The sequence below is a fragment of the Cannabis sativa genome, chromosome 6 (assembly GCF_029168945.1).
Source record: "Cannabis sativa cultivar Pink pepper isolate KNU-18-1 chromosome 6, ASM2916894v1, whole genome shotgun sequence".
Taxonomy (NCBI): Eukaryota; Viridiplantae; Streptophyta; class Magnoliopsida; order Rosales; family Cannabaceae; genus Cannabis; species Cannabis sativa.
In genome coordinates, this window is record NC_083606.1 from 60,339,018 (window position 1) to 60,354,294 (window position 15,277).

At 34.2% G+C, this 15,277-nt stretch overlaps 6 protein-coding genes across 7 annotated transcripts; 4 read left to right on the plus strand and 2 right to left on the minus strand.

Moving 5' to 3' along the window:
* Positions 1-584: 584 nt before the first annotated feature.
* Positions 585-6,437, plus strand: LOC115725011 (uncharacterized). 2 transcript variants are annotated; one of them, XM_030654412.2, is made up of 11 exons: positions 585-899; positions 1,756-1,816; positions 1,931-2,306; positions 2,418-2,551; positions 2,994-3,197; positions 3,286-3,453; positions 3,865-4,227; positions 4,632-4,711; positions 4,936-5,302; positions 5,426-5,638; positions 5,986-6,437. In XM_030654412.2, the coding sequence occupies exons 2-11, from the start codon at positions 1,772-1,774 to the stop codon at positions 6,313-6,315; spliced, it is 2,280 nt and encodes a 759-aa protein (XP_030510272.1). In that variant the 5' UTR covers positions 585-899; positions 1,756-1,771; the 3' UTR covers positions 6,316-6,437. The 2 variants fall into 2 exon arrangements, with proteins under 2 accessions (XP_030510272.1, XP_030510274.1); XM_030654414.2 differs by having other exon boundaries at positions 603-899; positions 3,868-4,227.
* Positions 6,438-6,996: 559 nt separating this feature from the next.
* LOC133039321 (uncharacterized) lies at positions 6,997-9,178 on the plus strand. The gene is made up of 4 exons (XM_061118188.1): positions 6,997-7,233; positions 7,341-7,409; positions 8,089-8,151; positions 8,258-9,178. Exons 1-4 carry the CDS (start codon positions 6,997-6,999, stop codon positions 9,176-9,178), a joined length of 1,290 nt encoding a protein of 429 aa, XP_060974171.1.
* Positions 9,179-9,233: 55 nt separating this feature from the next.
* On the plus strand, positions 9,234-10,013 carry LOC133038878 (uncharacterized). Its single transcript, XM_061117331.1, has 2 exons — positions 9,234-9,561; positions 9,641-10,013. Exons 1-2 carry the CDS (start codon positions 9,238-9,240, stop codon positions 9,881-9,883), a joined length of 567 nt encoding a protein of 188 aa, XP_060973314.1. The 5' UTR covers positions 9,234-9,237; the 3' UTR covers positions 9,884-10,013.
* A 981-nt stretch (positions 10,014-10,994) lies between these two features.
* LOC133038876 (uncharacterized) lies at positions 10,995-12,322 on the plus strand. Its single transcript, XM_061117329.1, has 3 exons — positions 10,995-11,112; positions 11,256-11,746; positions 11,846-12,322. Exons 1-3 carry the CDS (start codon positions 11,065-11,067, stop codon positions 12,039-12,041), a joined length of 735 nt encoding a protein of 244 aa, XP_060973312.1. The 5' UTR covers positions 10,995-11,064; the 3' UTR covers positions 12,042-12,322.
* A 215-nt stretch (positions 12,323-12,537) lies between these two features.
* Positions 12,538-13,263, minus strand: LOC133038877 (uncharacterized). Its single transcript, XM_061117330.1, has 2 exons — positions 13,057-13,263; positions 12,538-12,963 (listed from the first exon to the last, which is right to left on the minus strand). The coding sequence occupies exons 1-2, from the start codon at positions 13,261-13,263 to the stop codon at positions 12,538-12,540; spliced, it is 633 nt and encodes a 210-aa protein (XP_060973313.1).
* Positions 13,264-13,401: 138 nt separating this feature from the next.
* On the minus strand, positions 13,402-14,213 carry LOC133039322 (uncharacterized). Its single transcript, XM_061118189.1, has 2 exons — positions 14,093-14,213; positions 13,402-13,976 (listed from the first exon to the last, which is right to left on the minus strand). Exons 1-2 carry the CDS (start codon positions 14,211-14,213, stop codon positions 13,402-13,404), a joined length of 696 nt encoding a protein of 231 aa, XP_060974172.1.
* Positions 14,214-15,277: the final 1,064 nt, after the last annotated feature.

The following is a 15,277-nucleotide window of genomic DNA, read 5'->3' on the forward strand; positions in this document are numbered from 1 at the left end:
TGATAGATATATTTTTTAAGAATATGAATTGGAAGAAAAAAGTTAAAAAACTTAATACAATTAAAAATATAAATTTTAGGGAAATTCTATAATGCACTCCCTTAAAAGGGATATACCGATATATTTCTATTTGTTTTAGTATCCGAAATAATTTTTTAGTCAAATTTTTTCTCATGGTCATGTAAATTATAGTTATTTAAGACATCCTGCAAAATTTTAAAAAATTCAAAAAAGTTTAACATGCCGAAAATTACATTCAAGCAGTGTTATTGCTTGCGTGACTATTTTATTTTATACGCATGTAAAATAAACTGTTTAAATATTATTTTCTGTATTGTAAATTATTTTAAATTTCTCAAAATTTTGTAAGATATTTTAAATAACTATAACAAACATGAATATGAAAAAAATTAAACTAAAAAATAAATAGAGAATTCATTAATACATTCTTTTTAAAAAAATATATTTGTAGAATTATCTTAAATTTTATATAAAATTAAAATTATTAAAATGAAATGTCTTAAAAAAAAAAAATTTAAGTTGTAAATAAAATTTCCCTTAAAATTATATGAGCATGTGCCAATATACAAGTGTGCTAAAGAGCCATCATTAACTCCCAAACAAAACGATACGCTTTTTAGTTTTAGTTATTTTCCTTATCAACCTCGTTAACCCAAGACACCATAGCTACCTTTTTTCCCCTTCCTATTCCTTCACGCTGCCACGCCTAATTCACTTCTTAGGGCTTGTTTCTTCTTCTTCTTCTTCCTCTTAAATCTAGGGCTTGCTTCTTGTTCTTCTTCACGAGGGTTTAGGATCATGGATGCAGCCCACCAAGCTTAGGATCAACTCGGAAGATCACTACAGAAGGTGTTGATTTTTCGAATTGGAAGTTTGAGGTACTCTACTGCGTGGTATCTGTAGCTATTGTGTCTTTTGATGCTTACAGAAAATGATTCACATTCCATCCCATAGCAGAATGAGAATTCAAATTTTGCGGATGTTCCAAACCTTTTGTTATAATGGATATACAATTATACATAGTTGAGATTTTTAATGCTTTTCGCTATGGCTGGGCTTATTGAAAAAGAGAAAGGGGGAGGTTGAAATTAAAAGCTAATTTGCTCTCTTCCTCTCTCTCGCTTTCTCTGTGCCAACACTTTCATAGTATTATTGTGTATCTGGGTCTGTCTTTATTGGTTCTGCTTTCCATTTATTAATCACTGTTTTAGTAATTTTTTTTTTCCTTTTATCAAGTTTTCCTCTCTGGTCAATTTTCATTCGACTATGCCATCTTCTGAAATTTTCATTTGGGTCATTCTTATTTTAATCGAAATGCAAGATTAACTTGTCTTTGATTTATTTAATTATTTATTTCTTTATCCTGTATAATGAGATCGTAGATTCTTGCTGCATTACGTGGTATCTTTCTATACAGTCAATTCTTGCTTTTTCTATATTCCTCAACCAAAAAATTCCAACCCCAACGCGAGTCTAGCAAATAGACAGGTTTTCTTGCTTTTCATAATACGTGAGCACGAGAGTGTTAATTGGCACAATCCTAGGCAGATCCCTCGAAGACCACTTAATCAAGTATTTCTATTAGAATTACTCACTTTACTGCTTTGTCAAGAAACTAACTTGTTTATAAGACAGAAATTCAATATTATTTAAAATTGAATTAAACACATGTTGTAAGTGTGTTATAAGTTGGAACTATGCTAAGTGCTAACCTCAATTTGTTTATATTTCTAGTCCGGAAGTTGGAACTATGCTTGGAGGTGTGAAGTTCATACCCCGTGATCAGATTGCTAAGGTATGAACTTTTGCGCATAGATTCTTGTTCTTTTGTTTTTGATCTCTTGGTTTTGTTCTGTTTGTTAAAATGCTTAATACACTAATGAGAATTTTTCACTAATTGAGTTCATAGGATGATGGCTCAGATGATTTGAAGAAAGAAAGTAAGAAATCGAGTAGAAAGGAGAAGCATAAGAGTAAAAAAAGACGTTCACGGTATAGTAGTTCTGATGAAGATCTTGAGAGAGTAAAGAAAAATTCTAGAAAGAAGAAATGGTACTCATCTGATGAACATTCGTCTTCGTATTCATCAGAAAGTTCATCTGAAGATGAAAAGAGAGGACGTAGTAGGAGGAAGGGAAAAAAAAGTTACGATGATAGCTCTGGGGAGGAGGCTAATGAAAAATCAAATAGGAAATCAAAAGGTAGAAAAGAAGGAAGTAAGGAACATAGAAGGAAAGTGGATAATAAAGGGAGTCGACAAGACAATGCAGAACAAGACATGTCTGGTATGATCCATGTTCTGTTTTTCCTTATGTGCTCATATTAACATGTAAACTCAAGTGCTCTTTATACAAGCTTATACTGGAGTATGATTTACTGCATGATATATTGTACAGATGACAGTAGAGGAGCTGATATTGTTAGGAAGGAAATTGGGTTAGAGTGGATGCTTAGACCAGAAGCAAAAACCGATAGAAGACATGAAGAAACCATTGAGAATGAGTCGGCTGTGGATAATAAGAGTGAGGAGGTATGACCAGGGTCTAACATTATAAAGACACATTGAAATCTTTTCTCTTAACAGATGTCATTTTTATGATATTAGTGGGCCGTTTGTTGTTTGTTATGAAGTATGTAATTTGTTGCTTCATATTGATATTTGTGACCCTACTCATGCCTTCCTCTAAATTAGAGTGAAACAATTTATATTGTTATGCTCTGAAGTCAAATGGCAATGCTGTAAAATATTTCTTGATATGCAGTAAAATTTGATAGCCAATGTTAAAACTAAAAACCACATAGGGTATATAATCATTCCTTGTTTTGTTTGCTTTAACTTTATTCTTGCACATTCGTTGTTTTCTTGACCAATTAGGACACCGTATTTGTTTGTATTTAACTTTACGGAGCACTTGTACTTTCAGTACTGTCTGTTTATTTTAGTATTAATACATTAGTTTCTTCAAACCCAGAAAAGGACAGTCAATCCCAGAGAATTGAATCCATATTTTAAGGAAGACGGATCTGGTTATCCTGAAGAAAATGATGAGCCTAAAGCTGGCGACCCAAAACTTTTATCTTCATCTCTTGTTGGAGACGGAGGTGCAAGTTGGAGACTTAAAGCGTTGAAGCGTGCAAGAGAGCAAGCAGCACGTGACGGAAGAAAGGTTGATGAGGTATGATGCCTTATCTATAGTCTTTACTATTTACCAGTATCACTAACCAACTTTGTTATTTAATTTTGGGTTTCCGTTAATTGTATAGGTCGTTGAAGAGCGTTGGGGATCTCTTGGTCAATTGGCTGTATCTGTAGCTTCTCATAAAGCTGCCCCATCTCGTGCACATCTGCATGCCATAAAAAGTAGACAAAGAGGGCATGCTGATGAAAGTAATACCGACTCAGAAAATCGGCCCGAGAAGGATACTGAAATGGTATTTTTAAGTGCATGAGTTTCCTCTACAAATTTATTTATCTACTGGCTTTTGCATGAATGTAAATTGATTATGGAAGCTTCAGTTGTTTGAGTCAGTTATTATAATGTTTCAAGTCTACAGGAACTTCATTGTGTAAGTAAGTCTGCGTCCTAGTAAATGTCTCTTAAAAAACCATTAGCTGAATATGGAAGCTTCGGTTGTTTGAGTGAATTATTATGGTGTTTCAATTCTTTAGAAACTTGAGTGTGTGAATCCTGTGGGTTTCCCTTGTTAATGTGTCTTAAAAGAGACATCTTTTTCCTGCTGAAAAATATGATAAAAGTTGAATATCAAACTTTGTTCAGATTTTGACTTCCTACTTCGTCATTAGCTATCTTTCTTATTTCTTTGTTCTTTTTTCCAAATTAGAAGCCAAATCGAGACTACCTGAAAGATGTATCTGTCAAGCGACCTAAAATGAAGGAGCCCAAAGTTCAAGATTCTTTGTCATGGAGAAAGCAAAGAAATCAAAATGTCTCTACCCAGGATGCTGGTCTTATTTCTGATACAATATCTAGCTTAAATAAATTTGCAGATGATGGAAGCTTTCTGCGTGGAGTTCTTCAAAAGCAGAGTAATAATTCTGGTAGAAGTAGTCCTGAAAGAGACAAAGTAAATTTGAAAACTGAGACAAGCTCAATAGTACAGGAATCATTAAGCGCAAATCAGCTAGCAGCCAAGGCTTTACAACTTCGCATGAAAGGGAAGCATGAAGAAGCTGAGAAACTTATGGTAAGACACTCTTTTTTTTTCTTATAACCTCTTATATTTAATTATTTCTCACATATGTGATGCATGCACTACTATGCAAATTTTCATATTGAGAATTACAACGCAAAGTCTTATTAGGAAAAATGAAAAAAAATGAATGATAAGGTAAAGAATAATGCTAAGTGTTTGGTATACACCTATAGTGGGGGTGGTGGGTGGTAGAAAGAATGAGGGCATCATGAGAATTTTATTGTAATTGAGCTTTGTTCTTATCCATTGATTCATTTAGACATCTATTCTCAGACTTGGTTTTACTCAATTTGCTTCAATCTTCGATTTGTTTATGTTTTTTCCTATTATCTATTGTTATTGGTTTGAGGATTTCTACTGGAGTATAACTGTTTTTTTTTATTTCCATTCTATAGAAAGAAATGGAGATTATCAAGGCTAAGCAGGATGTTGGTAATACTCTCCATAGGCCATCGAAGCCTGAAAGCTCCAGCCGGTAAGTTTGCATTTTATGATTGCTCTGTTTGTCCTTTTTTATATTGTGTGTTTGCTCTCTTGGAGAATTGCATTAATAGTTAGAAAGTAATTATAATTGATGTCCTTTATAAAAAATAAAATAAAATAAATTATAATGTCAAATTTGAGCCAACTTGTACAATTATGCTGTAATTGTTTCCTTATGAGTCTCACAAATCTAATTAGGTATTCCTTTTTGTCTAGTGCTGTTATTCAGGGTGTATCTCTTGGACGGAAGAAGAATAAAGAGGATGATGCTGATATGCATCTAGCTCAAAAGATTATGCAGAACAAACAATACAGTATGTCAGGTCGAGCAGATGATGAATATGACTTTGATGATGGCCCAAGAAAGAAGTCACAGAAGAAGCGGGGAGGTAATGATCAGGCTAACCAGAAAAATGTGATTGTTAATCGTTTCTCTTCAAACCAGCAAGAGCGCTGCATTTTCTGTTTGGAGAATCCCAGAAGGCCCAAACATCTTGTCGTGGCAATAGGAAATTACACATATTTGATGTTACCACAACAAGAGCCTTTGGTGCCTGGTCATTGTTGCATATTAACCATGCAGGTGAGCCTTTATAGTCTTTGCATAGCTTTATTGGACCATATTATATGAATGTAATAATTGACTTTTAGGGGATGAGGCTCCCATACTGATTTTCTTTTTCTTTTTCTTTTTCTTTTTCAACAGCATGTACCCTCCACGGTCAGTGTTGATGATGATGTTTGGGAAGAAATTCGAAACTTCAAGAAATGTCTCATTATGATGTTTGCAGAGAAAGAGAAGGATGTTGTGTTTCTGGAAACAGTGGTTGATTTGCCTCAACAACGCCGCCATTGTTTAGTTGAATGTATTCCTGTGCCTCGAGAAACCGATGAAGACCCTGTGAACTATTTTAAAAAGGTTAGTCAGCCTTTTTATATATTTTTGTAAGTTTTCCTTTTATATTCAATGCTTTGTGCTTGTTTTTAATGCTGGTAGATCCTCATTGGCATTGATGGAGAGAGTTTCATTTGATATGTTTTTTTTCCCTGTCAAATGATATGGAGTAAAATTGCTTGCCTTATCAAATATCTAAGTGACTTTATTACACATTTAGTTTCTCTTGTTTTGCTCACGAAATATCACTATTATAATTTCGATCTATACTATTGCATAAGAAATATTATGATATTTGTGAATTTTGAGATTAAAAATTTCTTATATCAATATTACCATCGATACCAATATTTTCATTTTGATCATATCAGGAAATACGTGATGCTGAAGATGATTGGGCTGTTGCCAAGAATGTTGACACTGATTCAAAAGGATTGCGCGGTAAAATTCCCAAGAACATCCCATACTTTCATGTTGAATTTGGTCTAAAGAGAGGATTTCTCCATCAAATCGATGATGAAGAACAATTCAGGAGTGGTTTTGGCCTGAATGTCATGAGAGGAATACTTGAGCTGCCCGAGGAAGATATGTACCGTCGCAGGCGCCAGAGGTCTGAGTCAGTGTCGGAACAAATGCAAGCTGTTCAGAAATTCACCCGTGATTGGGAGCCATTTGACTGGACAAAGCAGCTGCATCAATGATAATGTTAACATTTTATTTTGTTTTTGTAAGCAATGCTAACATTTGATTTCATTGTAACATAGAATAACATTTTTGTAGCCTTGGAAGGAAAAAAAGAAAATATGGAACATGATTTATTTCATGGGTCTTTTGCGTATATAATGCCCTTTGATGCCGAAAATAAAATTGAAAAAATGTGTATGTCAATATTTTTGCAATACCATTGAAGTTATACTCATATATGAAATGAAGAATTAGGGCAGAGAGAGAGAGACGTATTTGCCTAATCTATTCCCTTCTATGATGCTCAAGTATTGTTTTTAAAAGAAAAAAAAAAGAGATTTTTTCACCTCATGTCAAAATTGACACTTTTTTTACATTTTTATCCATACACGGTTTTTTAAACTTTTTTAACTTTTACATTTTTCAATTTTACTTTTCAAAAAGTTTAATAATTACAATTTTACCTTTTCCCTTCTTCCTTACACACGTACACGCACGCCACCTCATAACTCCTTTCTTATTTTTTTTTTTTTGAATTTTTCATTTATCTGATTCTTCCACTCTTCAAACCGAGCTTCCCACGATCACCATTATCAAGCCCTAACCAATTTCTTCTTCCCACGATCACCTTCTCCAAGCCCTCACCCACGTTTTCCTCAACCTACATTGTCATCCTCCACTATATTTTCTCTATATAAATGGCAACCACTAGAAGTGGTTCGAAATCACCATCTCCGGCGAAGAAAGTTTCTAAAAAATCGAAGAAGGCTCCAACTGTTACTTCCAAAGTCGAACCTAAGATGGGGTTAAAAAAAATTGCTAAAAATTTAGTGGCTGATGTTCCAGAGACATCGGGCACTAAAAAAAGAGCCCCTCCTGTTAAAGCCGATGCTCCTAAGACTAAGAGAGCAAAAATTTCCAAGTCTGCACGTGATGTAAGTTTCTCTTTGTTGTTTTTAAATTTTTCTTTAGTTTTTTTCTGGTTGTTTTATTTGTGGTGTTACATTTGATGATTTAAAGTTTTCCCCATTTTTTGTTCTAGGTTTCCTCAAATTCTGATTTTGAGGATGAAGTGCATGGTGAGGACCAAAAGCCCAAAGTTGAATCAAAGGTAATTTAAATTTGCTTGGTTTCATTTTATTGTGTTAATTTTTACATGAGCTTTTTAGGTCACTGGTTTAGGTGTTTATTAGGATGTTTTTATGTTTTTTTGGTGTTCTTTATGTATTTCTGTCATGTATTGTGGTTGATGTTGTTTTGTTGTTTTTATTCAGTTGTTGTTTGGTTGTTGAAAAATTGCCCAGTTCAATTCGTATTTTGTTACAGTTTTGAATTGTTTTTCCCCATTGGTTGGTTATATGTTTATTGTGAATTTGTTTTCGGTTGTTTTACACACTATTGGTATTGAGAAGCATTTTACTAATTTCAATTGTAACAAGATCTTTCAGTGTTGTTTATTCTTTAGTTTTGTATATGTTTATTGTCAGTTGTTTCTCGGTTGTTTGTCACACTACTATTATCGACTACCATTTTCGAAATTTCATAACAACGAGCTTGTACAGTGTTGTTAATATTTTAGTTGTTTTTTTTTTAAGTTGTGACAGTGTTGTTACTGTATTTTTTTGAAAGTTGTTTATCTCTTACATTTATCATACTGTAAGGGTTTCATAAACGTTGTTTTTAGGTTTTTTATTGGCTGTAATTTGGTTACTACATTTTTATATATTCATTGTTATTGTATCTAAGATTTGTTGCTTTTGTATTTCTTTTTTATTTCTTTTTTATTGCAGGTCCATGCTAGGACCTCAGTGAAGGTTGAAGGATTTGACCTACCAAAGAAAAATCCCCCTAAGGTGTCCTTTTTTTTTTTAAAAAAAATTATTTTTATTATTTGTTTTCTGTTTTTTTTTTTAGTTTTTTTTATTTTTGTCCTGATTTATTTTGTTTATATTGATACAGGAATGGGATTATATTTATGACCAGAAGAATCTATTCATTGCGAAAGCCTTTTCCACTGCTACTTTCCAGGTGATAGAGAACATTAAGTCTTGTCTTTCAGATGTACAGCTTGAAATGTTTTCAAAAACCTGTTTTGGTCATTTCCTTAACCTTCCCGATTTTAAAGTTCAACCCCAAGTGTTTCATGGGTTGTTGCTCCGGGAGGTTCAGCAACCTAATGATGCTGAGTTGTGGGTAATGATACGCGGTGTTAGGCTTAGGTTTAGCATTGAGGAATTTGCATTGATTACTGGGTTAGACTGTGAAGGTGACTGTAGTGTCTTAGATTTTAAGCAAGAGGTTAATAGTCTTTGTGAAAGATATTGGCCAACTTCGTCCTCTATCACTAAGGAATCTGTTAGGGAATGTTTTACCACCAAGAGGTGGGGTGATTCTGATGAGGATGCTGTGAAGTTGGCAGTTTTGTATTTCGTGGAGTGGTTCTTGCTTAGTGGCACTAAGCATAAAAATGTACCCAAGTCTATTTTAGATGTTGTAGATAGTGGGAGGTACAATGAATTTGCTTGGGGCCGGAGTTCTTTTGAATTGACTATTTCCTCATTGAAGGGTAAGCTTGATAGTTGGGTTGAGGGTGTTAGGAAGGCAAGGAGTTCGGGAAAGAGGCCGAGTGTTTTTTACACTTTGATTGGTTGTCCTCATGTTCTTCAAGTTTGGTTCTACGAGTGTTGTAAGTACATGAAAGGTAAGTACTGCCAAAAGGAAAGCTCTCGTATTCCAAGGATCACTCAGTGGACATGCAATAGTAAACCTACTTTCAAAGTTTTGAAGACTACTATCTTTGATGTTTCCAAAGATAAGGTATATCTGTTTGTTGTAATTTGGTTTTTCAGTAGTTGTTTTTGTGTTGTTTTTCATTATTAATAATCTTCATAATTGAAATTTTAATTTTGGTGTTTTTTGATCAGTTGCAACTTTCAAATATGAGGCCCACGGCTGGTGAGTTCAAAGCTTTGAAACTGAGCAGTTTCAAGTTCGACACCGACTACAACTCTTACAAGAGTCTTCCTCTTCCCGAAGAGCCAACTGTTGCTCAGAGTGACATTTCTGTCAAGCTTGATGCCTTTTCTGAGAAATTTCATGGGTTGGAGGTCAAGATCGATTCGTTGCATACTTCCCAACAGAAGATTTCATCTGATTTGGTTGAGTTGAAAGAGTTTGTGTCTGCACAGTTTGTTTCTTTTGGTGCTCAGATGGCTTCAATGCAGACACAGTTTTCTACTGTTTTTGCCGATTCCTATGCCAAGGTATTTTAGTTTTTCAATAGTTGTTTTTCGGTTTTTTTTAAGTTGTTTTATACTAATTTAATTTGTAATTTCAATATAGGAAAAAGGCAGTGACTCTTCCAATGATGATGATGGAGGTGGTGATGAAGCAGATTTTGATTTAAATGAATCTGAAGAAACTGATGAAAATGAAGAAGAGAATGTTATGGGTGATGAAGAAGGGGAGGGTAGTGAAGGTGAAGAGAAGGATGGTCAAGCCGATGAAGATTCTGACTCAAAAGAAAAAAATGATAATGGCAGTGATGATGAATCCACTGATAGTGAGGAGAAGGTAGATAAGTAGACAATGTAACTAGGTTTTAGTTACTTTGTGTGGTTTATTTTGTTGTAAGTCCGTTTTAGGTAGTGCTCTTGTAATTCTATGTTATTGTTATGTCTCTTGTTATGTTTTATTTTTCAGAAATTTGCAACTATTTTTCAGACTATTTATTTGTATTTATTATGTTATTTATATGGCTGTGTTTGTAGATTATGTTGTTCGCAATTTATTGTTGGTCTTCTTATTTTACTTGTTGTTTTTATTTTGTTTTTAAGTTGTTATGTAGTTTTTTTTTAGTTGTTGAAGTCTTTCACAAAAAATAACTTCACTTTTTTCCATTTTCTTTTTCCTTTATTTTCTGTATCAAGAATTTCGTTGATTTCAATGACGGCCCTACTCAAGTAGATGTTGAGGCTACTGTTTAGTCCGGTGTAAAAGCAGTTGAGATTATGGTAATTTTGCTTTTGTGTTGTTTTTTGGTTGTGTAAAGGTTGTTATTTTTTAACCATGCTCTAATTCCTTTTTAATACCATATATAAACAGATGTCTTCAGATGGAATTGGTGGTGATCCTTGTAAACAGATTTCAGTTTCTGAAAATGTTGAGGTTACGGATCGTCGTCTTGTTTGTTTTGAGGTATATTTTTTTTTGGTTGTTTTTTAGTTTCTTCATACTTTTTGTGTTTAACACTGTCTATTTTCTTTCATTTTTGTGGAAAAAATATATTAGATGGGTGCAACAGGTCTCAATGTTGATTCTAACATTGAACTTGAAGATGACCCAATTCCCGTTGAAGAAACTCCTCTTGTTGACAAGAGGATATCTAAGAAACCCATAGCGCTGACGTCTCCGTTTATGGAGTATGACTCTTCCATTTCTAGTTCTAAAGATGGTTCTGGTTATGGAGTTGTTAAGTATGTGGCTGGGTTGTGTCCTCTCGATGATAAGATTGGTGAAGATGTAGAACATAAAGACGAGATTGATTTTGACTTGTGGCTTGGTGAAGGACGTCGATCGAAGAAAGATCCGTAAGTGTTTATTTTCAGCATTTTTGTTGTGTTTTTGTATTTTTTGTTTTTTACTTTACTATTTATGTTTCATTTTTTTTTTAAAATGTTAGGCATGACAAGGAGAAGGTTTACTTGAAGGGTAAGGATAAGATTGTTCCCCCTTTTCGTTTTGGCGTGGAAGATGTTGCAACCAAGATGTGGTTCCACAAGCTTGCATATCCTGGCCAATGTTTGACTAATTCTGTAAGTTAAATTATTTTTTCTTTTGATTTTTTTCAAAAATTTCAGTCTATAGTTTTATTCAGGTTGTTTGTTGGTTGTTTTTTAGTTGTTGAAATATAATTCATTTTCTGATTTTCGAACATTTCTCATTTTTTATTGTTTAGCATCTGGACATCATTTTTTACTATCTACGTAAAAAAGGAAAGTATGCAAAGGAGCCAAAGGTTAAGTTCACAACCACCGATTGCTTATTCTTCAAAACCATTCATGCTTTGTATGAAAAATTTATTGCACAGAAAAAAAATCTTTCTTTGATAACTGCCCAGCATGCCATTGCTGATTATATAAGAGGTAGAAAAATGTTATGTGGTTCCCCTTGGCATTTGTGCGATCATGTTTTCTTTATCATCCATATGGAGACTGAATCACATTGGATTCTTGGTCGATTGAATATTGAGGAAAGGCGTATGTACATGTACAACTCCTTGTCGACTGCTATGAAAGATAGTGCTGCTATCAAAGCTTGTCAGCCATTTGCGGTGTTGTTGCCCCACTTTTTTGCTTTGTTTGATGAGTTCAAAAAGGAAAACAAACCGGTTTGTTTAGACCCTTTCGAAGTTGTTAAGGTTGATGGTTTGCCTCAACAAACCTCGAAGTAAGTTGTTTTTATTTTTTATTTTCAAATGTTTTTAAAATTTGTAATGTTATTTTCCTTTTTAAGTTTTTCTGCTGTTGTTTTTTGGTTGTTTTGCAGTGACTGTGGTTGTTTCGTTGCATCGTTCGCCGAATACTTTATTGATATGAAACTGATTCCTCCCATATTTGATGTTGAGAAACACCGTGATAGGCTTGCTGTGTTGTTCTATAAGTATGCTCGCATGAAAGAAGTGGAATTTATTGATAGTGAAGATGAGGCTCCTCCAAAGGGTCCAAAGAAGAATTTGTCTTAGTTATCTATTGGTTGTTGTTGGAAATACTACTTTTTTTTATGTAGCTTTTGTTTTTCTATTACCAGATTATGTTCATAATCATAGACAAGTTGTTGTTTCTGTCATGTTTTTTTCTTAATTGGAATTGGTTTTTAATTTGTTCATATTTTTGGATTTTTAATCTTTATATTTACTCTTAGTCATGACAGCATACTATTAACAACCTTATTACAACCATCTGACAAACAACTAAATTGCATTTGTAATCACTTTATGTAGTTTATTTTTTCTTCTTATTAATTTCAACCTTCTTCCACTCATTTAATTATTTAACTATAATATTTGATGTTCTTTTGTATATTAATGATAATAATACCAATTCCCTATTATCAATATCTCTCCACATAAAAAATCACAATAAAAAAATGTATGTAACAACCAATCGTAATATGCAGTATGTGTTTTCTAAATGTTTTAATATAGTTGTTTTTTGGTTGATGTGTAGTTGTTTCCACTTCTATGCTGTAATTCTTCTGCAGGTCTTTTTGTTATGTCCCTTTTGTCCACACTTGCCACACTTGTTTTGTTTCTTTGTTTCCCAAGCTGCTGCCATTCTTCTTTTCCTCGGCCTTCCAGACTTGATTCTCTCCTTTGGAGGCAACACTATGATTTCTTCAAAAAATTCTGGAAGTTCCCATTCTCTTACGTTTCCAACTGGGTATACTGTTTCTTCATATGTTTGCAGCCATGCTTTTGATGTGTAGTATTGTGCACAGTAGTTGTATGTGTTTATGTTCAAGTCCTTCATGACGGCGACTGCATGGTTACATGGCATTTCATCTTTTTGAAATCTATTGCATGTGCACGTCTTCTCCTTCAAGTTTACTATTCTTGTTCTGTCTTCATCTATCACCTCAAACAGGTTCTGGTTTGCTGGTTTCACCTGCATGTTTTAAACCAACTTTAAAACAACCAAAAAACTATGCAAAAACAACTGTTTTTATTTTACTTTATGCGAACGATAATCTGAACTTACTGTTAGTCGCAATGACTGTACATAGTTCCCTATGAGTTTTTTCTCAGATGATGGTGTCAGCCTTGTTGTGCATTTTTGTGCCTCCTTTCTATTATTGTATGTCCACTCTTGCATTTGTGCCCTCAAGCACTCCATTAATGTTGTCACTGGTGTTTCCCTTGCTGCTAAATTTGCTGAGTTCAGTGCCTCAGCTATGTTTGATGTCATGGTAGAGTACCTATAATTTGGACAGTTTCTGTCATAGTTCTACTTTTGAAAAAAAACTCAAACGCAACGCAAAAACAACGCAAATACAACGCTCTAAATAGGTGAACATATCATTAATTTTATCCTTCTTATTAGTTTTCACCTGTTGTTTTTTGAATGATACCTTGACCATTTTTCATGGCCAATTTTCTCCAGGTACGGTCTTATGCGCTTATCCAAGTTGTCTAGCTCCCTCATATGGAATTCAAACTCCATTTCTGTGTAAGCTTTTGCAGCTGCAAAGAATGGCACTCTGAAATGCTTTGTATTTTTCTTGAATTTTGTTTTGAGGTTCGACAAGAGGTGGAAGATGCAGTAGCCATGTGTTATTTCAGGGAACACTTTCCTAGTTGCTTTGATGATGCTTTCATGTCTGTCTGATATTAGGCATTGACATTCTCGAACCCCGAATGCTTCTTTTATTTTTTTTAAGAACCACTCCCACGATTTATCGTTCTCAGAATCAACTATGCAGTATGCTAGTGGAAAAATTTTCGATTCTGCATCTTGTGTGTTGGCAGTGAGCAACGTGCCTCCATACGCGACCTTTAGGAATGTACCGTCTACCACGATGATTGGTTTGCAGTTTGGCCAACCTTTTATAGCAGCATTCAATGCAACAAATGCATATTTAAAACTGTCATCATCATCTTTCTCTATGTCTATTAATGTTCCTGAATTTTAATCAAACAGGATTTTGTCAAACAACATGTACTCAACGAAATAACAACGCAAAAACAACTGTTTTTTCACAAATATTTTCAAAGTAAAATTTTTAAATTTTTTTTACCTGGATTTGTTTTCTGTAGCATGTACAGGTATCTTGGCAAGAGATTGTACGACTCTTTAGCATTTCCATGTAGCTGGGTTTGTGCTCGCTCTTTACTACGCCATGCTTTCATGTAATTCATCTTTATTCCGTATTTGTCTTTCATTTCTCTCTTTATGTCTGCAGGGCTGCACTTTGTTTTCAGGTTCAAGAATTTTGGTTTTACAAAATCTGCTATCAACTTTGATGTAGCTTGTCGTTGATCTCCAAATCTTATTGTAACTGCACATGTGTGTTCTTCTTCGTAGCTCTTTATTATGAATGTTTCTGTGTTTCCATTTTTTGTAGCCTTTAAACTCCATTTGCAGTTTGTGTCCAAACACACTATGTTGTATTCTTTTGTGCAAGATTTCACTACTTTGTATTGAAATGTCTTCTTGATTGCAAAGTAGCATAGTGTACTTATCAATGTTTCTTTGTCCTTGTAAATTTGCCCCTTCTCTATTGTTTCATGTCGTTTGTCATTGATGATCATCATTTCTGTGTTGTCCACTTCCTCTTCTTCTTCCTGGTTGTTTTCTAGTTGCTGTACCATTTCTGCAGCCACAAGCTTTGCATAGTCGGTGAAGTCGAAATCTTCATCTACTGCTGTAGTTTTTTCTCTGTTGTTTTCTGGTTGTTGTATGGTTGATTCTGATGACACTGTTACTGTTTCTAGGAAAAATGTATCAAATTTACCAGATCCCATCGTCTGCGCAGATAGTTGTTGCTTGGAAGTTGTTGCCGTGTTGTTTCCAGGTTGCTGCAAGTCTTCCTGTGCTGCGTTGTTCTCATACGATTCCATGATCATATTGTTCCACACCATTGTTTGGTTAGGTGGTGTCGTGTTACTGGTTTTGTTCGCACACAATGGGTACCTTGTGAAATCAACCTCCTTCGTTAATAGCTTTATGTAGAACAACAGACTTTTGTCATCCTTGATTTGTAGTGGTTGGTCTCCTTCCTTCAGTTGATATTTCAGTTGTAGTTGTGTTGATTCATGGTTGCATTGGAGTTCTTCCATCATTATTCTCATTAGTTCCTCAAAAGTGCACTTGGTCGAAATTAATTCTCCACTTGATTCATAATCAACATAGTTTTTGTTGTCATCCCAATGCCCATTGCTCTGCACCAATATTTGTAATGGTTCTGTTTCCTGAAATAATG

What these genes read in the sequence shown, in the direction of transcription:
- LOC133039322 (XM_061118189.1), bottom strand. Translation starts at nt 14,213, where the DNA reads ATGAATTACATGAAAGCATGGCGTAGTAAAGAGCGAGCACAAACCCAG. An exon ending in GCTACAGAAAACAAATCCAG is followed by an intron (nt 13,977 to 14,092) that starts GTAAAAAAAATT and finishes ATTAAAATTCAG; the next exon opens with GAACATTAATAGACATAGAG.
- LOC133039321 (XM_061118188.1), top strand. Translation starts at nt 6,997, where the DNA reads ATGGCAACCACTAGAAGTGGTTCGAAATCACCATCTCCGGCGAAGAAA. An exon ending in TTTCCAAGTCTGCACGTGAT is followed by an intron (nt 7,234 to 7,340) that starts GTAAGTTTCTCT and finishes TTTTTGTTCTAG; the next exon opens with GTTTCCTCAAATTCTGATTT. An exon ending in CAAAGAAAAATCCCCCTAAG is followed by an intron (nt 8,152 to 8,257) that starts GTGTCCTTTTTT and finishes ATATTGATACAG; the next exon opens with GAATGGGATTATATTTATGA.
- LOC133038877 (XM_061117330.1), bottom strand. Translation starts at nt 13,263, where the DNA reads ATGACATCAAACATAGCTGAGGCACTGAACTCAGCAAATTTAGCAGCA. An exon ending in TACAGTCATTGCGACTAACA is followed by an intron (nt 12,964 to 13,056) that starts GTAAGTTCAGAT and finishes TAAAACATGCAG; the next exon opens with GTGAAACCAGCAAACCAGAA.
- LOC133038878 (XM_061117331.1), top strand. Translation starts at nt 9,238, where the DNA reads ATGAGGCCCACGGCTGGTGAGTTCAAAGCTTTGAAACTGAGCAGTTTC. An exon ending in TTGCCGATTCCTATGCCAAG is followed by an intron (nt 9,562 to 9,640) that starts GTATTTTAGTTT and finishes ATTTCAATATAG; the next exon opens with GAAAAAGGCAGTGACTCTTC.
- LOC133038876 (XM_061117329.1), top strand. Translation starts at nt 11,065, where the DNA reads ATGTGGTTCCACAAGCTTGCATATCCTGGCCAATGTTTGACTAATTCT. An exon ending in GCCAATGTTTGACTAATTCT is followed by an intron (nt 11,113 to 11,255) that starts GTAAGTTAAATT and finishes TTTATTGTTTAG; the next exon opens with CATCTGGACATCATTTTTTA. An exon ending in TTGCCTCAACAAACCTCGAA is followed by an intron (nt 11,747 to 11,845) that starts GTAAGTTGTTTT and finishes GTTGTTTTGCAG; the next exon opens with TGACTGTGGTTGTTTCGTTG.
- LOC115725011 (XM_030654412.2), top strand. Translation starts at nt 1,772, where the DNA reads ATGCTTGGAGGTGTGAAGTTCATACCCCGTGATCAGATTGCTAAG. An exon ending in TGCAGAACAAGACATGTCTG is followed by an intron (nt 2,307 to 2,417) that starts GTATGATCCATG and finishes TATATTGTACAG; the next exon opens with ATGACAGTAGAGGAGCTGAT. An exon ending in ACGGAAGAAAGGTTGATGAG is followed by an intron (nt 3,198 to 3,285) that starts GTATGATGCCTT and finishes TTAATTGTATAG; the next exon opens with GTCGTTGAAGAGCGTTGGGG.